We start from the raw sequence: 18,984 nt of genomic DNA, 5'->3' as shown, positions 1-18,984 counted from the left end.
GGAGGGGCAGGGGAGGACAGAGGTAGGGAGGGAGAGAATAAGACCATTCTGTCCCAAGATGGTCATCAAACGGAGCAGACATGGATGATTTAGCAGTGTGAGAAACGTGAGAAACACTCCCACATGGGACAAAATAATATGAATACAAATATGAGTGAGCTTGTAGACATTCTCACATTTACAGTGGGGTGTAATTTCAAAATCTGAGATTAAACTTGGAAATAAACAATGTTAAAATTTAGAAAAATGCAAATCAAAGAAAAGCCATGATGTAAAATGAAGAAATATTTCAGATTCTAAGTCAGATTTCTAGGTCACTAATCAAAAGTAACCAAATTTAAGACATTGACCATGTTAACTCGTTTGTACAAAAGGTAAGATTTCTCTGCTTCCACTGAACCACAAGATAGTCTTTGGAACATTCTCATATTATGCTGGGATAACACGCTTCATGAGATTTGCACAATCTTGTGAAGTTTATCAGCTTGTGTGGATAGATGCTGAAACTTAAAATGTGAGTGTATTGACAGCATCTAAAGCTGTAAAAGTATTTACAGTTTAGAAAGTAGAAAATATTAATCCATAATAGGGCTGTCATGATACTGAAATTTGGCAGACTATTGTCAAATAAATACTTGCTATTATGACGATGAATTGTCTGTTTTAGACCTATGACGATTAATTGTCATATAAATTATCATATTTCTTAAAGGGCATGTGTGCTTCATATATCTTAAGCAGTCATTTTTACCATGCTCCAGCACTACCTGCGACCCTGCATAGGATAAGCGGTTATTGAGAATATTTATGTTCTAATTTCCTTTCACACATTATTTTAATGCTCTTTGATTAAACCCAGGAGCCCTTATTTCTCATGAAACAAAACCTTTTAGATTTAGTTTCATAATTTTAGCACTCCACAGAAATAGAGTAAGCGTACGTCTCCTCCTCTGTGTCACTGCGTGTCATTAACACTGTGTGTATGAACCCACTATGACGAGGAACATTTGCCATTACACGATTGTTTAAAGTGAAGCCTGAGCGCTTAGCTTTCACTATCAAAGTTTATATTTGTATGATGATTTGTATGTATGCATCAGAGCACCCGAGAAGCGCTTCACACACTCAGTGATGCTCAGTGTTTAACTGAATGACACACAAAAGCCCTGTTGATGGCATTTATATAGTCACTTAAAATTACCTTCTTTGGGCATTGAAATTTGATTGGAATTTGAAGTGCACAATAATCGCGGTGATCAAATAACCAGATCAGATGATTATTTAATAATCGCGACAGGCCTAATTCTTTATATTATAAAATTATATGTATAGTTACATTTTTACTATTTTATAGACATTTTAGATCTCCAAATGCTATCCCTAAACATAAACGACAACAAAAATCACAAAACAAAACATTACAACGTCAAATTAGTTAAATGTGTCAACTGCGTTAAATAAATGTGATAGCACTGAATGTTTAATCTCATTAATTCTATCCATCCATTCTCAATAACCGCTTATCCTATGCAGGTTCGCGGGTAGTGCTGGAGCCTATCCCAGGACATGTGGTCAGTCCATCACATGTGGTCAGTTCATCACATGTGGTCAGTTCATCACAAGGCTAACACACACAGACAAACACATTCACATGCTCACTCATACCAACAGGCAATTTAGAGTCTCCAATTCACTTGACTTGCATGTTTTTAGACTGTGGAGGAAACCGGAGCACCCGGAGGAAACCCACGCAAGCACAGGGGGAACATGCAAACACCACACAGAAAGGCCCAGGTACAGCTGGGACGAACTGGTGACCTTCTTGCTGTGAGGTGACATTGTTACCCACTGAGCCACCGTGTTGCCCTCATTAATTCCAAATACAATAATAAAAAAATAAATACAAATTCAATACTCATGGATACAATTAGGATTCATAAACGTTTGTACATAAACTTTAAAGTTGCTCATATATAAAATTATTTATTTTTAAATGCTGTCAATACATTAATGTTGTACATTTCAATGTCTATGCAAATGTAAGCCAAATGTTTGTGTGCTAGAACCACACTTTAAGTAAGAATAAATATGAAAATTCATGAGATCACATTGGATGATAATATCTAAATTAGAAAAGAACACTTAATAGAAGCATTTTTACTATTGGTCTCAGACTTTTGGTCCCCACTGTGTATATGAGCTCTTGACAACCTAATGTGCACACAATATTTAAAAACCCATAATGATACTAACTAAAATCTTACAAAAGTGGGCAGAAGGTAAAATACTGAGAGAAAAAGGTAAAACTCTTCTCACCCAGAGGCAACAAGTGCCCGTGACTGTGCCATGGCAATTCTCTGCAAAGCAGGCCGACTAAGTCCTGCCAGACTGGCACGAGATGGTAGAGGGGCAGCGCAGGCAGTAGAGCATTGAGAAGGCACCGTTGTTGAAGATGTCAGAACTGTGGATGATGTGGTACCTGAAGTGTCAATGAGCATGGCAGTTGGCACCAATGTTGCTGAAGACGATGAGCTAGGGGTGGAAGGAGGCTGTTGATAGGGTGATGGCAGAGTTGGAGTCGGGGGAACAGGTGGTGGCGGCGAGCGGCTTGAGGAGACTGAGAGCGTGGCAATGTCCGAAGTAAGAAGTGACAATGAATGAGCAAAGGCAGCCGAATTTTTGTCCTCTTCTGAGGGTGAGCATCTTAAAGACACACCATGTGGTAGTGTATGAGAATATGAGTTTAAAACAGACAAAGATGTAGATGAGGTTGAAAGCGTCCTAAAGCTGGATTTAGGACGGTTTGGCTTCATTGTGTGAAATTTGCGTCCTAGGGTCTGTGATGTTGTGGCATTTGCTTTTACACTCAACACCAGCATGCATTGCTGGCAGGCACATGGCTGTCCAACAGCAGCAAGAGATGACACTGAAAGTGTCCCACTTGGGTAAACCATACTTCCTTTTCTACTCAGTGTGGAGCCAGAAACGCCTACCCCAAGAAGTGCCCCAGTCGAGCCCCCACCTGATGTAACTTTAGACATTCCTCCAGCCCCCGAGCCATTACCCCAAGCCTGTGAGGTTTTTGGCAGTGGCCCAGAGACCAGTGGATAAACCATGACTGAGCGTCTCTGGATCCGCCGCTGTCGCTGTGTTTGCATGTTAATCTGTGTCATGGTCTGGAAGTCCACAAGGTAGCAAAAGCCCAAGGGTGTCAGGTCCAACCAGGGTTGCTGTCTGTCTCGTGCAGCTTGCAAGGCGATGCTCACCTCTGTGTCATAGGCTGTCCAGGAACCTGCATCATTTTCCCACTCCCATATCCAACCCTGACCTGGTGCAGATCTGAGGTCATAGAAACTCCTTCGCACTGGTCTTAATGTACCTGAGGAGGTAAACACAAGGGTTATTATACTGTAGAAGGGAAACACAGTAAGATAATTTCAACCAAGGGTATAAGGCCTAAAACAGCTCCAACGGAGCACTAATAGTCCAAACAACAGTTGCTTTCCTGGTGCAAACCCTTAAAATTGGCTGAACAAAGTGTTGCAGTGTCATCACTAACAAATTCTTAAAAAAGCATCCAGTCTACACGTTATGCACTGTAGTGTCAATTTGATTGTTACTAGATACTTTCTCTCACAGAACACACTGGATTACTCGGGTCAAACTTTCATTTGACCAACAGCAGCCTTGATTCCACTTTCCACTTTCATAATGCAAGTATCAGCACAACACTACATTAAATAAATTGGTATTATAGGGGAGAACAGCAAGATTAATAATTACATAATCCCAAGCATTCAATATTCTTACATATACATATTCTTCTTCAAGTCTTCAAACACTCCAAAACTCAAATACAAGATTTTAAATCTAATAAATGTTACGCATAGTCCTGACTCTAAATGCCTTTTTGGATGAGCCAAAAACCAAAACCATTGTAAATAGCTGATGAACTGAAATACCTCTCGTGGCTTATTGCTGTTACATGCTGTTCATAAAATTCAAACTTTTCAGACATATTTTGAAACTTAATATGTGAAAGTATAAAGGGTGTTCCAAAAATGACGTGGAGTAAGGCAGGACCTCTGTGTGCTTTGATCACCCTTCATTGTGTCTGAACTCACTTTACCAGCTCCATGCCTTAATCACAATAATCTCCTCCTAGCACTATTGTCCCTAAATGAAATGATGCCAGGTCCAACCAGGCCTGTTTTCTGAGTAACAGATGAATAGATGGCTATCCTCCATGATTTTTTCCCCTTTTTCTTTTCTTACATTCCATGAGTCATGAGTCTCAGCCACTGCGGAGAATAAAGGATGGAAGGGTTATTGAATGATAGATAGTTGATGAGTTAAGGCTCTGATATTCACATTGAAGTACGTCTTTCTTCGCTCAGAGCTAGAAAAAAGGTTGAAACAGTTGAGCAACAGTTTACTGTTTGTGAACATTAAGACACCACCCGTGTTATTTCAATCTAATTGATCTTGTTTTAAGGATTTTTAGATATTTTTACAGGAAAACAATACAAAAATGATCATCAAGAGTACGATTTTGCCCTAATATCAAAGGTCTTACTAGAAAAAAGAAATTATTATCCAACGTGAATTTTCTTGATAAAAAAAGTATGATCATGCCTGGTAACGTGCATGTAAAATGGCTAGAAATAGCATTGCAGCTTAGTGTAAAGCCGACAATTTACACAAGGTTTATTTCTATTTCTTGTGCTCCAAACTTACTTCAAAAGTACTTCTCTGTCTGCTCGTATGAATGTAACACATCATAAGAAGGTGTTTCACCGCTGTTCAAATGCACTTTGGATTGCATCATTTATATGTATAAATGTTTTCTATCTGAAAGGACTAAATATTAAGTGAAACAAATGACAATAAAATGCAAAGTAATCTCTTCAGTAATCAAAATACATTTAGAATGTAACTGTATTCTAATTACCAATGATTTAAATTGTAACTGTAGAGGAATACAGTTACTTATATTTTGTATTTTAAATACGTATTCCTGTTACATGTATTCCGTTACTCCCCGACACTGCTGGTTGGGTGAGTTTTTGGGTGGGTAGGTACACTATATTGCCAAATGTATTCGCTCACCCATCCAAATAATTGAATTCAGGTGTTTCAATCACTTCCATGGCCACAGGTGTATAAAATGAAGCACCTAGGCATGCAGACTGCTTCTACAAACATTTGTGAAAGAATGGGCCGCTCTCAGGAGCTCAGTGAATTCCTGATACTGGTACTGTGTTAGGATGCCACCTGTGCAACAAGTCCAGTTGTGAAATTTCCTCGCTACTAAATATTCCACAGTCAACTGTCAGTGGTATTATAACAAAGTGGAAGCGATTGGGAATGACAGCAACTCAGCCACGAAGTGGTAGGCCACGTAAAATGACAGAGCGGGGTCAGCGGATGCTGAGGCGCATAGTGCGCAGAGGTCGCCAACTTTCTGCAGAGTCAAATGCTACAGACCTCCAAAGTTCATGTGGCCTTCAGATTAGCTCAAGAACAGTGCGTAGAGAGCTTCATGGAATGCGTTTCCATGGCCGAGCAGCTGCATCCAAGCCATACATCACCAAGTGCAATGCAAAGCGTCGGATGCAGTGGTGTAAAGCACGCCGCCACTGGACTCTAGAGCAGTGGAGACGCGTTCTCTGGAGTGACAAATCACGCTTCTCCATCTGGCAATCTGATGGACGAGTCTGGGTTTGGCGGTTGCCAGGAGAACGGTACTTGTCTGACTGCATTGTGCCAACAGTGAAGTTTGGAGGAGGGGGGATTATGGTGTGGGGTTGTTTTTCAGGAGCTGGGCTTGTCCCCTTAGTTCCAGTGAAAGGAACTCTGAATGCTTCAGCATACCAAGAGATTTTGGACAATTCCATGCTCCCAACTTTGTGGGAACAGTTTGGGGATGGCCCCTTCCTGTTCCAAAATGACTGCGCACCAGTGCACAAAGCAAGGTCCATAAAGACATGGATGAGCGAGTTTGGTGTGGAAGAACTTGACTGGCCTGCACAGAGTCCTCACCTCAACCCAATAGAGCACCTTTGGGATGAATTAGAGCGAAGACTGCGAGCCAGGCCTTCTCGTCCAACATCAGTGTCTGACCTCACAAATGCGCTTCTGGAAGAATGGTCAAAACTTCCCATAAACACACTCCTAAACCTTGTGGAAAGCCTTCCCAGAAGAGTTGAAGCTGTTATGGCTGTAAAGGGTGGGCTGACGTCATATTAAACCCTATGGATTAAGAATGGGATGTCACTTAAGTTCATATGCGTCTAAAGGCAGATGAGCGAATACTTTTGGCAATATAGTGTAGGTAGGTAGGTCAGTAGGCAGGCAGGTATTTTTTTTTTCAGTTGACGAACATTTCTTCATCCTATGTTGAATGAAATTAAATGTGTGCATCCCGTCAACAGCATCAAAAAACCGGTAGCCCCGTGATTGCCGTGATTCCCCGTGAATGCCCCCTTTTTTCCCTGCAGCGAGCGGGCATCCACAGGAAAAGATATGCTGAATTGTCAGACGATGTGTGGTCTGGAGAGGGCATATACAGTTTAAAAGGCTAGATTATTCTGCTGATGAATGACAGAAATTCCCAATTCATTCGCGCTACACAGTTTCACTTTGATATGGCCAGTTGTCAAAAACTTTATCTCTTGTGTAATTGAGTTGTTTCAGTTTGTGGGAGAGGTACCTGCATCTCTAACTATGTTTACAATAATGAAAACACCCTCGCGATTCAGGCGATACCTTTTTTAAAGTCAACATAAAGTCAATGTCAACATTATAATATTATATTATTAAAATACATAGACTCAGTTGTGATTCAGGCGATACCTTTTTGAACGGTCAATGTCAAAATAATATTCTAATATATTGTTTTTAATGTGGATTGATGACAGCAACCATGCCTCAGATCATTTTTGAGTCACTCTTAAGGAGTTAGAAGTTCTCAGGTGAAGGAGCTACTTTTAGCGTTAAAATGCTTCATGAATTACTCTTAGATGAACATTTTATGAGTCCTAAAATTAGGAGTGACACACCCCTAATTTTTACGAGTTGCTCCTAAATGTCTGCTATAGGAGCTACTTTTAGCCTTAAGATTTTTTTTGTGAATACGGGCCCAGGTTATCAGCTGTTAAAGTTTTTAGTCTTTTGTTGACTCAATAAAAATACATCACCACATGTCTTGGAAATATTTTCTGATCTTGACTGAGTGAAGAAACAAAGCAGAAAAAGTTTTTTGGTGTGAACCCACCGATAACCTGGACCAATGTGTTTAATAGCCAGTACACAACTTTCGCAATGACAAGCTGTTTTGAACAGATGCCACAAACTCAAAAACACTATTCTCCGATTTTGCTAGAAGTAAATATTTAGGTAGATCTTAAATAGCAGGTAGTTAAGAGGATAAACCAGTTTTGTTTAAATCTGTTTAGAGATGCAATACTCAGATTTTGTCTTATTTGTAAGTAATAATACCATTCAATTATATAGTAAATGGCTACATTTACATGTACACCAATACTCTGATTATTTGCTGAGAAATGTGATGCTTTAATGCTTTTTTATAAATTAATATTTATTACAAAAAACAACTTGTTGCAAATATGTCTCTTTAAATACAGCTTGGCATAAGGAAAATTAGTCAGTCAGTTTGTGAGTCTTTTTGAATGATTTATTAAAAGAACCACTTCATAAGTGTCATTTTTCACTACACTGGTTGAGCTGTCCATTTTGATTCACTAAAAAGAATCGGTTCATAAGAGTCATTTGTGTGTGAATCAGAATACACGCGATGGATGTTGTTGTGTTTAACCCGCGAGCACAAACTAATTTCAAAGACTTGTTTCCTTCTTGTTATTTTGCAGCATATGGTGTTTTTATCTCTCCAACATTCAATTCAGACTACAAACGGACATTCACAATTCTGGAAAATATGTTTTCTTTTTCCGTGGGGCTGTAGATGTGGGAGCACCAGTGCGGGAAAATGGTGCATGGAACTGCCGTTTTACATGAAGACAAAAAGTGCAGCAGCTTCTTTTTCGTGATGTTTTTGAACCTGTGCTTGAGTGGAACATGATCCGTCTGCAGCACTGGCGCAGGTGCACTTTGATCAGACTGGAAGATATGCAATTAAAGCGTTTACATTAGTGCATGACCGATATATTGGTCGGCCGATATTAGCCTTTCACCAATATATCAGTATCGGCGTATAGTTTACCGATATGCGCCAATATGAAAACTTTTTTTCAGAACATATAATGCAGAAAACAATGCTTTACAATTGGTGTCATAGTGTAGTTTGTCCAGCAGAGCGCGCATCTGACTCCATTGTTTACAGAGCTGACTCTGAGCTGCCGGTGGTTCTGCAGACAGGGCGGAGTTAATCAGTGTGGATTTGAGCGATCTCTTCTCCTTAAATTGCTAACTAGTTTGTGAAATACATACTGGAAAGTTAATAAAAAATTACCCCATCATTTTATATAACATTAACCCTGTCCCTGACAACCATGTCACTCATGTTTATCACATCTGTTTGCTGTTAGCCAGCAATAGTTTGTCAGTGCAGTCAGTAATGTAGCAGATTGAAAGGTAAACATCAGAACATCTTTTTGCAGCTCAGCAGACAACGGTGCGGTGCTGGATTGTGTCTGATGAGTGTTGATTTCACACTTCGCTGTTGCCTAGTTGGTGAGACACAATGCTGGAAAGTAAATAAAGTCCATCTTTTACTCTCCATGATGACAGGCTTATAGCTAACTAGCTAATCACGTAGCTACTTTCATTGTTGTCAGCTGAGTGGAAACTAATGTGTAAACATGTATCCACCAAATTGTTTTGTTCAGGATTCACAGTTTGCTACCCACTTCAACCGAACAATTCCAGTTGTAGCATTTATAAAATGTAATATTTAAAAGTCTGGTTTTCCAGACATTAAAATAGGATACGTAATAAAAGTAGATTTAATAAATAGTATATTTGTCCTGTGTAAATAATAATATATCAGAACTGTATCTAAAATAAATGAGGGGTGATAAATAAATACTAATACAACAGGCTGGAAAAACAGACATTTATTCATTTTAATATCCTTTATATATATATTTTGAATGTGTTGAAACTTGACACCGGGCGACGCACCCTAAAAAAGGCACCGTTAGATCGGTTTCATGCTGAAGAGCCACTTAAAAGTACGTTTTTTTCTCTCTCTCGTAAATGTAAATGAGTGTAAATGCCAACATCATATATGTCGAAAGAACTGAAGCCTGGTCAACCAAAACATGAGCTCATTGATGTCATAAAATATCAGTCTGCTTTTTTATTCCATCCGTCACTCCTGGTCGGAGGCTTCCGTAAATATTTAGTTTATACGTAGGGTTACGTCCTACATAAATTTAATGGTGCAACGCTCAAATATTTAGTAGAGTGTAAATTGTGACTTTTACGCCACAACTAGGCTAAGTTGTAACATACGTACAGCTGGTGCAACTGGTCCCTGATGTTTATTTAGCTATTTATTTTTATTTATTCTTTATTTTAATGGTCAGCATTTGACTGATAATACACATACAGTATTGATTTTTATTTCGCTATTTATTGTATTTTTATTTATTCTTTATTTAAATGGTCAGCAACTGACTGATACAAAACAAAAAAATCAGTACTGTATGTTTAGTATCAGTCAACTGCTGACCATTTAAATAAAGAATAAATAAAAATACAATAAATAGCTAAATAAATATCAGTACTGTATTTTATTTATTCTTTATTTAAATGGTCAGAAATTGACATACTAACAGTACTGATGTTTATTAAGCTATATATTGTATCTTTATTTTCTCAGTGTTCATTTCTAGAATTTGTTGACAATGTATAATAATGTCAAATATTCTTTGATAAAACTATTTAAGAAAGCAGCCTTCTGAGTACCTTTGCATAGTCATATCAGTGCAAAATAGGTGAAAAATCCACATAGAAGATAGCTATATCGGTAATCGGTGAATTTTCCCTCTCTAAAATCAGTATCGGTCGGGCTCTAGTTTACATGCCAGTATAAAGTGATTAAAATAGGAGTACTCCACATATCTTACTGCGATTATCATTACTCTGATTATTAGCATAATCGCAATATCATAATCACAATATTCTGTTGAGCTACAGTTTAAATCGCAGTATTGCCTTAATCGCATTATGAGGGTGCATGTAAATGTAACCAATGAAATTAAAGCTGAAGTACGTCATTTCTGTGACACTAGTGCCACCGATGTAATTGCAAATATAAGCAATGTTTTCAAAACAGTTTTCTGAATACACCCCTCGTCTGCAGTTGTTCAGTCGTTCAGATAGTCACGCCTCCAACTCACATCATTGGTTGAGTAATGTTGTTGAGGCAGGTCTAAGAAGGTCGCTCAAACACAAGAATTTTTATAGCGCCACAGAGATGCAGTGTTCAAAGTTAGGGCTATCATGATTATGAAATTTGCCTGACGATTAATTGTCAAACAAATAATTGCGATTTTGACGATTAATTGTCTGTTTTAGGGCTATGATGATTAATTGTCTTTTTTAGGGCTTTCATGATTAATTGTCATATTTATTAAGGTGTATTTGTGTTTCATACACCTTAAGTATTTTTTACATATTTAAAAGGAATATTCCAGATTCAATACAAGTTAAGCTCAAATCGACAGCATTTGTGGCATAATGCAGACAACCACAAAATTTATTTGAGCTGTTGTGTAAATTGTCATTTTTACAGTCGTTTAAGGGTTTGTTGACATTACATCGGCATGGCAATGAAGTTGTAAAATTGGCTTTAACTTTACACAGAAAGGGTAGTAAGTGATTTTATCACACTAAACTCATGTTTACACGCATATCGTTTGTCTTGTGGCTATATTTTTTCAGAAGTATTTTAACGTTAAAAAAATTGGCCCCCATTCACTTCCATTGTAAGTGCCTCACTGTAATCTCGATTTTTGCTTTTTTTAAAGAATAGGAAGGACGAGACAAAATAGGACAAATTCTGTCCTAATTTCATCACTTTCACATGTTATTGTAATGCTCTTTGATTAAACCCAGGAGCCCTTATTTATCATAAAGCAAAACCTTTGAGATTTAATTTCATTTTATCATTCCACAGAAACAGAGTAAGCATGCGTCTCCTCCTCTGTGTCACAGCGTGTCACTAACACTACGTGTATGAAGCCGCAATGACCAGGAACATTTTCCATCACACGATTGTGAAATTAAAGTGAAACCGGAGCACTTTGCGTTTGCTATCAAAGTTCATATTTGTTAGTATATTTTCGCAGGTGTTTAGCGCAAGCCTCTGCATACGGCACTATTCACTGACTCTGTACTTGTATACTGCATAATAAAAATCAAGTTGAATCTAATCTAATTTTGTTTAAAAATGTGCAGTAACTAACAACCACAGCTATGCCTTAGACCAGCAAGATATTTTATAACAGAAATAAAAGCAGGGACATTAAAAAAAAAAAAAAAAAAAAAAAAAAGGCTGATGTTAGGTAAATAATACAAACAGTCTTGATGTGCCTCTAGTTCACAATAGCTTTGGCAAGTAAATAATTCCATAAGAATCTGTCAGTATTGATTGTAATCTAAGAATTGAAATGGTGTTTTCTGCTTCTTACAATTTCAAGTTTATCTAGATACATTGTAGCCGCAGCAACAGATGGCCATGGCCATTTTCACATGCCAATCACACTGCCTGCATTTAAGTTTGCAAGCTTGTGCTAGAATGTACTGTATGGGGGGGGGGGGGGGGGTAAAAGGCTGTGCCTCATTAGATCATAAACTGTGACATTGGGTTAAGGATCCCAGGACCTTTTCAGCAATAAAAAGCCCTAAAGCAGGTGTACAGGCGCTGTCCATCTGTTCCATTGTTGCTGCCACTTTGCCTCCATTGAGGGCCCCCCATTTTTATTTTCTTCCCATCTTTCAATCTAACACCATTTTCACTGTCTTTTTCCTCACTCTGTCATATCTTTAAATAATACAGTAAAATTAAAGTCATGATTGCAAAATATTGCATTAAGATATTGCTGGTATTATATTAAACAACCATTCAAAAGTTTGAAATCACTAAAACATTTTTGTTCTTGAAATAAATTGATGCTTCGGTTCACCAAGGATGCATTAAACTGAACTACCAAAAACATAAGCAATGTTGAAAATTATTACTACTGTTTGAAATAGCAGTTTTATATTTTTATTTACTTTAAAATATAATTTTTTTTGCCTATGATGACAAAGCCCCGTTTAAACAGTCATTACTCCAGTCTATGACACTTGAACATCACAATATAGTGTCTTTTTTTCAGTTGCTGAAGTATTGAGTACACTTGCATTTCCAACAAGTCACTGTGCACTTCCAAGCCTAATTTTGGTTTGAAAATGTCTGAAAAGGAACAAATTTCTCTAAAAGTTATCAGTCTATTGTGCTTTTAACTTTTAACAGTCTAACTGGCTCTGACCAGGACAGCAAGAGAGGTGGACAGCCCAGATGCACAACAAGAAGACAAGTACATCAGTCTCTATTTTGAGTAACAGACAACTCAAAAGGTCCTAAACTGGCAGCTTCAGTGACCAGTACATGCCAAACACTAGTTTCATCTGCAACAGTGAAGAGACGACTCTAGGATGCTGATCTTTTAGACAAAGTTTCAAAGAAAAAGCCACATCTGACACTAGCAAATAAGCAGAAAAGGACAGAATGGGGAAAAGAACAAATGACTGGATGGTCAATGATTACAAATGAGTATAATAGATAGGTTTGTTTGAGGTGTTGAGCTGTTGTTAGAAAAGCTTGGTTGGAAAATCCATGCAAAGTGCTCTACAAGCTAACTACATCTTTGGGAATTGCTACAGAATGGATGGAATTAAACTTTTTAACAGACTGCTAGCATGCCTAAGGTATCATTGCTACAAGTAAAGGATTCATGGATGAACAAAGTTTGAAGAACACAGCATTTATTTAAATAGAAATAGTAATTTGTAACATCATAAATGTCTATAATTGTTTATCAATTTAAAGCATCCTTGGTGAAAAAATTATATATTTTTTTTCTCTCAAAAACATGAAAATATCATGGTGATTCCAATCTTTTGAACAGTACTCTATTATGCTACATGTAGCATAAAATGACTTCTTTGAAGGCTTGTCATAATTATTCAATGCCATTACAGTTACTTCATCACTAAATATTATGGCTACGCCCTCAGCAAAAGAGCACACAAGGCCCACAAAGAGAAGATTATTTATTAATTGACAACAAAGTAGGAAGGTATTTTGTCCATTAAACACTACAAACAACTCTAAAGTGGACTATAAACTTGAAAATAGGAATGAAGAAGACTAAGAATAAATAGATTTAAGTAAAAAAAGCAGAAAAGCATGTGCATTTATGTGAGGGATCAATACTAGCAGTAACAATTCATAAAATGGTCAGCCTAAAAGCAGTTAAACACATCTTAACATTGCCTAACTATGAGAGAGTCACTGGATGAGGAGAAACACAATCCAGCCCTGTATGTGTATGTTATACTAATCTCCAGCCTCACTGGAAAACTGACTGCACCCCAGGGGCCAAGAGTTGACGAAACTACACAAAACCTGTTGCACAATCACAACCACACCCCTGTTCTTTCCTCCTATCAATCGTTATAGTTTCGTTCTTTCACTTGGAAATGTGTCTGTTTCCCTGGGTAATGCTTGGGTAATGGAACATCACTAAGCGTGTGTCAAAGTAACTTTGCAGGTTCTTAGGGCAAGTCTTGACAAAGCAATTAGGGTGGCTAGTTCCTGAGAAAAGTTGGCATTACTTTAATCACATAGGCAATTTGCCCTCAATCAGCCTGTTTGCATGAACAGCAATACGCTGGTAACTCCCAAAAATCAGCATTTTAAAAAAACCAACAAAGCAAGAAAACCGAGTTTACATAAGATTTTAAATAACAAGTAATTCTCTGCTTTTGACATCTAACAGTGAAGAGGCATGCTCACAACACTTGCGCACATTGGATAAGCCAGAGAACTGTGGTAAAGGTGTTTACGTGCAGCGCAAAAACAGAGCAATGGACAAAAATGCAGGTTTTTTTTTTTTTTTTTCTCCCAATTTGGAATGGCCAATTCCCAATGTGCTTTTTAAGTCTTCGTGGTCACGTAGTGATTCGCCTCAGTCCAGGTGGCAGAGGACGAATACCAGTTGCCTCTGCGTCTGAGATCGTCATCCCATGCATCTTATCACGTGGCTTGTTGAGCGCGTTGCCATAGAAACATAGCGCGTGTGGAGGCTTCACACCATCCACAATGGCATCCACGCTCAACTCACCACGCACCCCACCGAGAACGAACCACATTATAGCGATCACGAGGAGGTTACCCCATGTGACTCTACCCTCCCTAGCAACCAGGCCAATTTGGCTGCTTAGGAGACCTGGCTGGAGTCACTCAGCACGCCCTGGGATTCGAACTAGCAAACTCCAGGGGTGGTAGCCAGCGTCTTTACCACTGAGCTGCACCACTTACCACATGACCACAAGTTGTCGGCTTATTAAGCATAATCGGTGTAAGAATGTGCATGTAATTGTGCTCACTGTTATGAATTTATTCAATCTCCTCAAACATAATGGACTCCATATTCTTTACTTTAAGGCCACGTCCACACTAATACGTTTTTGTTTGAAAACTATTAATTTTGGCCTTCCATCCACACTGAGACATTGAGCCTGCTTACATGCACATAAAATGCTGATTACTCTCTAAAATCAGCTTATTTAAACAATCTGACAAGGCAAGAAATCCGCGTTTACATGACATTTGAAATAAACGTGTTATTATCTACTTTTGACGTCAAACCGTGAAGAGGCATACACTCAACACGTGCACACACTGGATGAGCCGGTAAGAACGTTTTCATTTTCGTTATTTTCCCCAAAGTATTTTATAGATTCAGTTTATTTAGTTTTAGTATTTTTTATGGTTGCCAAAGCTGAGCTTTTACTGGTGTGATTTCAAAAGTCTAACATCATTACATTTCTCATGGCATTCTTGTGTTACCTCTATCTAGTGGTATTTTCATGTTTAATGTAGATTGTAAATGTTGCAGATTTTATAAAATAGGTTGAATATGGTTGACAAAGGACATTTAAGCTTGATCCCCATTGTATCCATATGTATTTCCTTAAATGATCAACAAATTTTGGGGAGTAAATGATTAAAGGGATAGTTCACCCAATAATGAAAATTCTCTCATCATTTATTCACCCTCATGCCATCCCAGATGTGTATGACTTTCTTTCTTCTGCCTAACACAAATGAAAATTTGTAGAAGTATATTTCAGCTCTGTAGATCCATATAATGCAAGTCAACAGGGGCCAAAACTTTGAAGCTCCAAAAGTAATCCATACGACTCCAGTGGTTTAATCCATGTCTTTAGAAGCGATATGACAGGTGTGGGTGAAAAACAGATCAATATTTAAGTCCTTTTATGCTACACATCTTGACATCATCAGTCTCCTTGGCAATCATGATTTCAAGATCAATTATATTTCCCAGCACCATGTAGCGATCTGCGAACTCTACTAGTAAGTGTAGACTGCAATTGCATTGTGGACAGTGAAAAATGTGTTACATTTTTGTCTGTTCTCACCCAAAACAGATTAGATCACTTCCACTTCATGGATTAAACCACTTATGGATTACTTCTATGCTGCCTTTGTGTTTTTTTGGATCGTCAAAGTTTGGACCCTGTTGACTTGCATTGTATGGGCCTACAGGGCTGAAATATTGTAAAATGATAAAATGGTACAGAAAATGACAGATCTGTGGAGTGGTTAAAAAATTAGTTTTAATGACTTCAACCTAAGTGTACAATTGAAGTCAGAAGTTTACATACACATAGGTAGAAGTCATTAAAACAATTTTTTTTTAACCACTGCACAGATTTCATATTAGCAAACTTTAGTTTTGGAAAGACGTTTAGGACATCTACTTTGTGCATGACACAACAATTGTTTCCAACAATTATTTACAGACAGACTGTTTCACTTTTAATTGACTATCACAATTCCAGTGGGTCAGAAGTTTACATTAGGTTAACTGTGCCTTTTTCCAAGCTGCTTAATTCCAGAAAATGTCAAGCCTTTAGACAATTAGCCAATTAGCTTCAGATTGGAGGTGTACCTGTGGATGTATTTCAAGGCCTACTTTCAAACTCAGTGCCTCTTTGCTTGACATCATGGGAAAATCAAAATAAATCAACCAAGACCTCAGAAAAATATTGTGGACCTCCACAAGTCTGGTTCATCCTTGGGAGCAATTTCCAAATGCCTGAAGGTACCACATTCATCTGTACAAACAATAATATGCAAGTACAGCCACCATGGGACCACGCAGCCATCATACCGCTCAGGAAGGAGACGCATTCTGTCTCCTAGAGATGAACATAGTGTTTGGTGCGAAAAGTGTGAATCAATCCCAGAACAACAGCAAAGGACCTTGTGAAGATACTGGAGGAAACAGGTATACGAGTATCTATATCCACAGTAAAACGAGTCCTATATCGAGATAACCTGAAAGGCTGCTCCGCAAGGAAGAAGCCAATGCTCCAAAACCACCATAAAAAAGCCAGACTACAGTTTGCAAGTGCACATGGGGACAAAGATCTTACTTTTTGGATAAATTTCCTGTGGTCTGATGAAACAAAAATGGAACTTTTTGGCCATAATGACCATTGTTATGTTTGGAAGAAAAAGGGTGAGGCTTGCAAGCCAAAGAATACCATCCCAACTGTGAAGCATGGGGGTGGCAGCATCATGTTGTGGGGGTGCTTTGCTGCAGGAGGGACTGGTGCACTTCACAAAATAGATGGCATCATGAGGAAGGAAAATTATGTGGATACATTGAAGCAACATCTCAAGACATCAGTCAGGAAGTTAAAGCTCGGTCGCAAATGGGTCTTCCTAATTGACAATGACCCCAAGCATACCTCCAAAGTTGTGGCAAAATGGCTTAAGGACAACCAAGTCAAGGTATTGGAGTGGCCATCATAAAGCCCTGACCTCTGTCTGATAGAAAATTTCTGAGCAGAACTGAAAAAGCATGTGTGAGCAAGGAGGCCTACAAACTTGACACAGTTACACCAGTTCTGTCTGGAGGAATGGACCAAAATTCCTGCAACTTATTGTGAGAAGCTTGTGGATTTCCAGTGGGTCAGAAGATTACATACACGTCGTTAGTATGTGTTAGCATTGCCTTTAAATTGCTCAATTTGGGTCAAGCGTTTTGGGTAGCCTTCCACAAGCTTCTCACAATAAGTTGCTGGTATTTTGGCCCATTCCTCCAGACAGAACTGGTGTAACTAAGTCAGGTTTGGAGGCCTCCTTGCACACACTTTTTCAGTTCTGCCCACAAATTTTCTATCGGATTGAGGTCAGGGCTTTGTGATGGCCACTCCAGTACCTCGACTTTGTTGTCGTTAAGCCATTTTGCCACAACTTTGGAGATATTCTTGGGGTCATTGTCCATTTGGAGGACCCAGTTGCGGCCGAGCTTTAACTTCCTGGCTGATGTCTTGAGATATTGCTTCAATATATCCACATAATTTTCATTCCTCATGATGCCATCTATTTTGTGAAGTGCACCAGTCCCTCCTGTAGCAAAGCACCCCCACAACATGATGCTGCCATCCCCATGCTTCATGGTTGGGATGGTGTTCTTCGGCTTGCAAACCTCACCCTTTTTCCTCCAAACAGTTCAATTTTTGATTCATCAGACCAAAGAACATTTCTCCAAAAGTAAGATCTTTATCCCCAAGTGCACTTGCAAATTGTAGTTAGGCTTTTTTTTTTTTTTTTTTTTTTTTTTTAATGGCAGTTTTGGAGCATTTGAACATTAACATAAATGTGAACCTCGTGTGCTTAAATATGCCATATTTGTCACCTAAGTGCTCTGCAATACTGTGCAAGACGCAATCCCTCATGCTGCACTGAAAATACACCAATATCTTACCCGTATCTTGTCTGAACTGATGCATGGTGTGTAGATCGATGATGTAGGGGGACAGGCGGCTGTCGGTTTGGCCTAAAACGACGCTGCCGCCCCGGGGATCGCTGCGTATCACCTCCTCGATGTGGTGAGACACGGCCGGGCTGTAAGGCCGCCAGCGCCCGTGCTCGTTGAGCCATTCCCAAACGACCACAGCAGAGGCCAGTAACGTCGTATCCCTACGAGTAAAAATGTAAAAAGTAATTAGCAACGCATGAAGGACAGATTTGCAAAACATAGGTAGACAAACAAAGATGTGCTCTTGAGTGTACAACACTTTTACATACTTATTCCCCAGCACATTTAAGTATTAAATCTTAGTTGTGTACTCACATTTATTTAGGGGAATCTAACGCGAGAGATCGCGGCATCAGGGAAGAAATCTCCGTATCGTTTCCATGGCTGGGCGCAAGACTACAAAAATAGTCAACGGACGAATATCAGCATATAATGCTTTGTTATCCACATCGGCGTTCACGTTGAGTCGGTTTGTAATTCATCTCCTTCTGTTAAATAATTTGTTGCGACATAAGGTCTGATCTATCGAAAATCATGTAGGCTCCAAGAAGTAAATGTTCAGAGTTCTGATGCTCGTAGTTTAGTGTGAGGCGCTTTGAGCTGAACAAAAAAAGTGGCACACAACACCACCCGTGCGTAGCGCATCACAGAGACAAAAACCTGTTTGGTTGGTCATGCTTTTCATGTAGTTTGGAGGCGAGCAACCAATACAAAGGCGGTGTGTTGCACTGGGTTGGCAAACAATAAATACAAGTTATCCAAAAACTACATAAAGTAGCAACTGACCTTATTGTAATCACCATTTGCCTAAATTGGCAAATATGTTATATACTGACGGTACTGAAACCTCTATTTATACTGATAAATAGGT

The 18,984-nt window shown here is 38.8% G+C and overlaps 1 protein-coding gene across 2 annotated transcripts in view; it reads right to left on the bottom strand.

Annotated features, from left to right (window-relative positions):
• LOC127444181 (E3 ubiquitin-protein ligase DTX4-like) overlaps positions 1–18,744 on the bottom strand; it is a 41,097-nt gene extending 22,353 nt beyond the window's left edge. For both annotated transcript variants that reach the window (XM_051703419.1, XM_051703420.1), the window contains exons 1-3: positions 18,429–18,744; positions 18,060–18,274; positions 2,317–3,379 (exon numbers count right to left, since the gene is read on the bottom strand). In XM_051703419.1, coding sequence (XP_051559379.1) covers positions 2,317–3,379; positions 18,060–18,274; positions 18,429–18,430 — 1,280 coding nt within the window. In that variant the 5' untranslated portion in view covers positions 18,431–18,744. The remainder of the gene's footprint in view (positions 1–2,316; positions 3,380–18,059; positions 18,275–18,428) is intronic.
• Between the last annotated feature and the right edge of the window lie 240 nt (positions 18,745–18,984).

This window comes from Myxocyprinus asiaticus, chromosome 7, assembly GCF_019703515.2.
Source record: "Myxocyprinus asiaticus isolate MX2 ecotype Aquarium Trade chromosome 7, UBuf_Myxa_2, whole genome shotgun sequence".
Lineage (NCBI taxonomy): Eukaryota > Metazoa > Chordata > Actinopteri > Cypriniformes > Catostomidae > Myxocyprinus > Myxocyprinus asiaticus.
The sequence above is the reverse complement of the archived record's forward strand: the minus strand, read 5'-3'. Positions and strand labels throughout refer to the sequence as shown.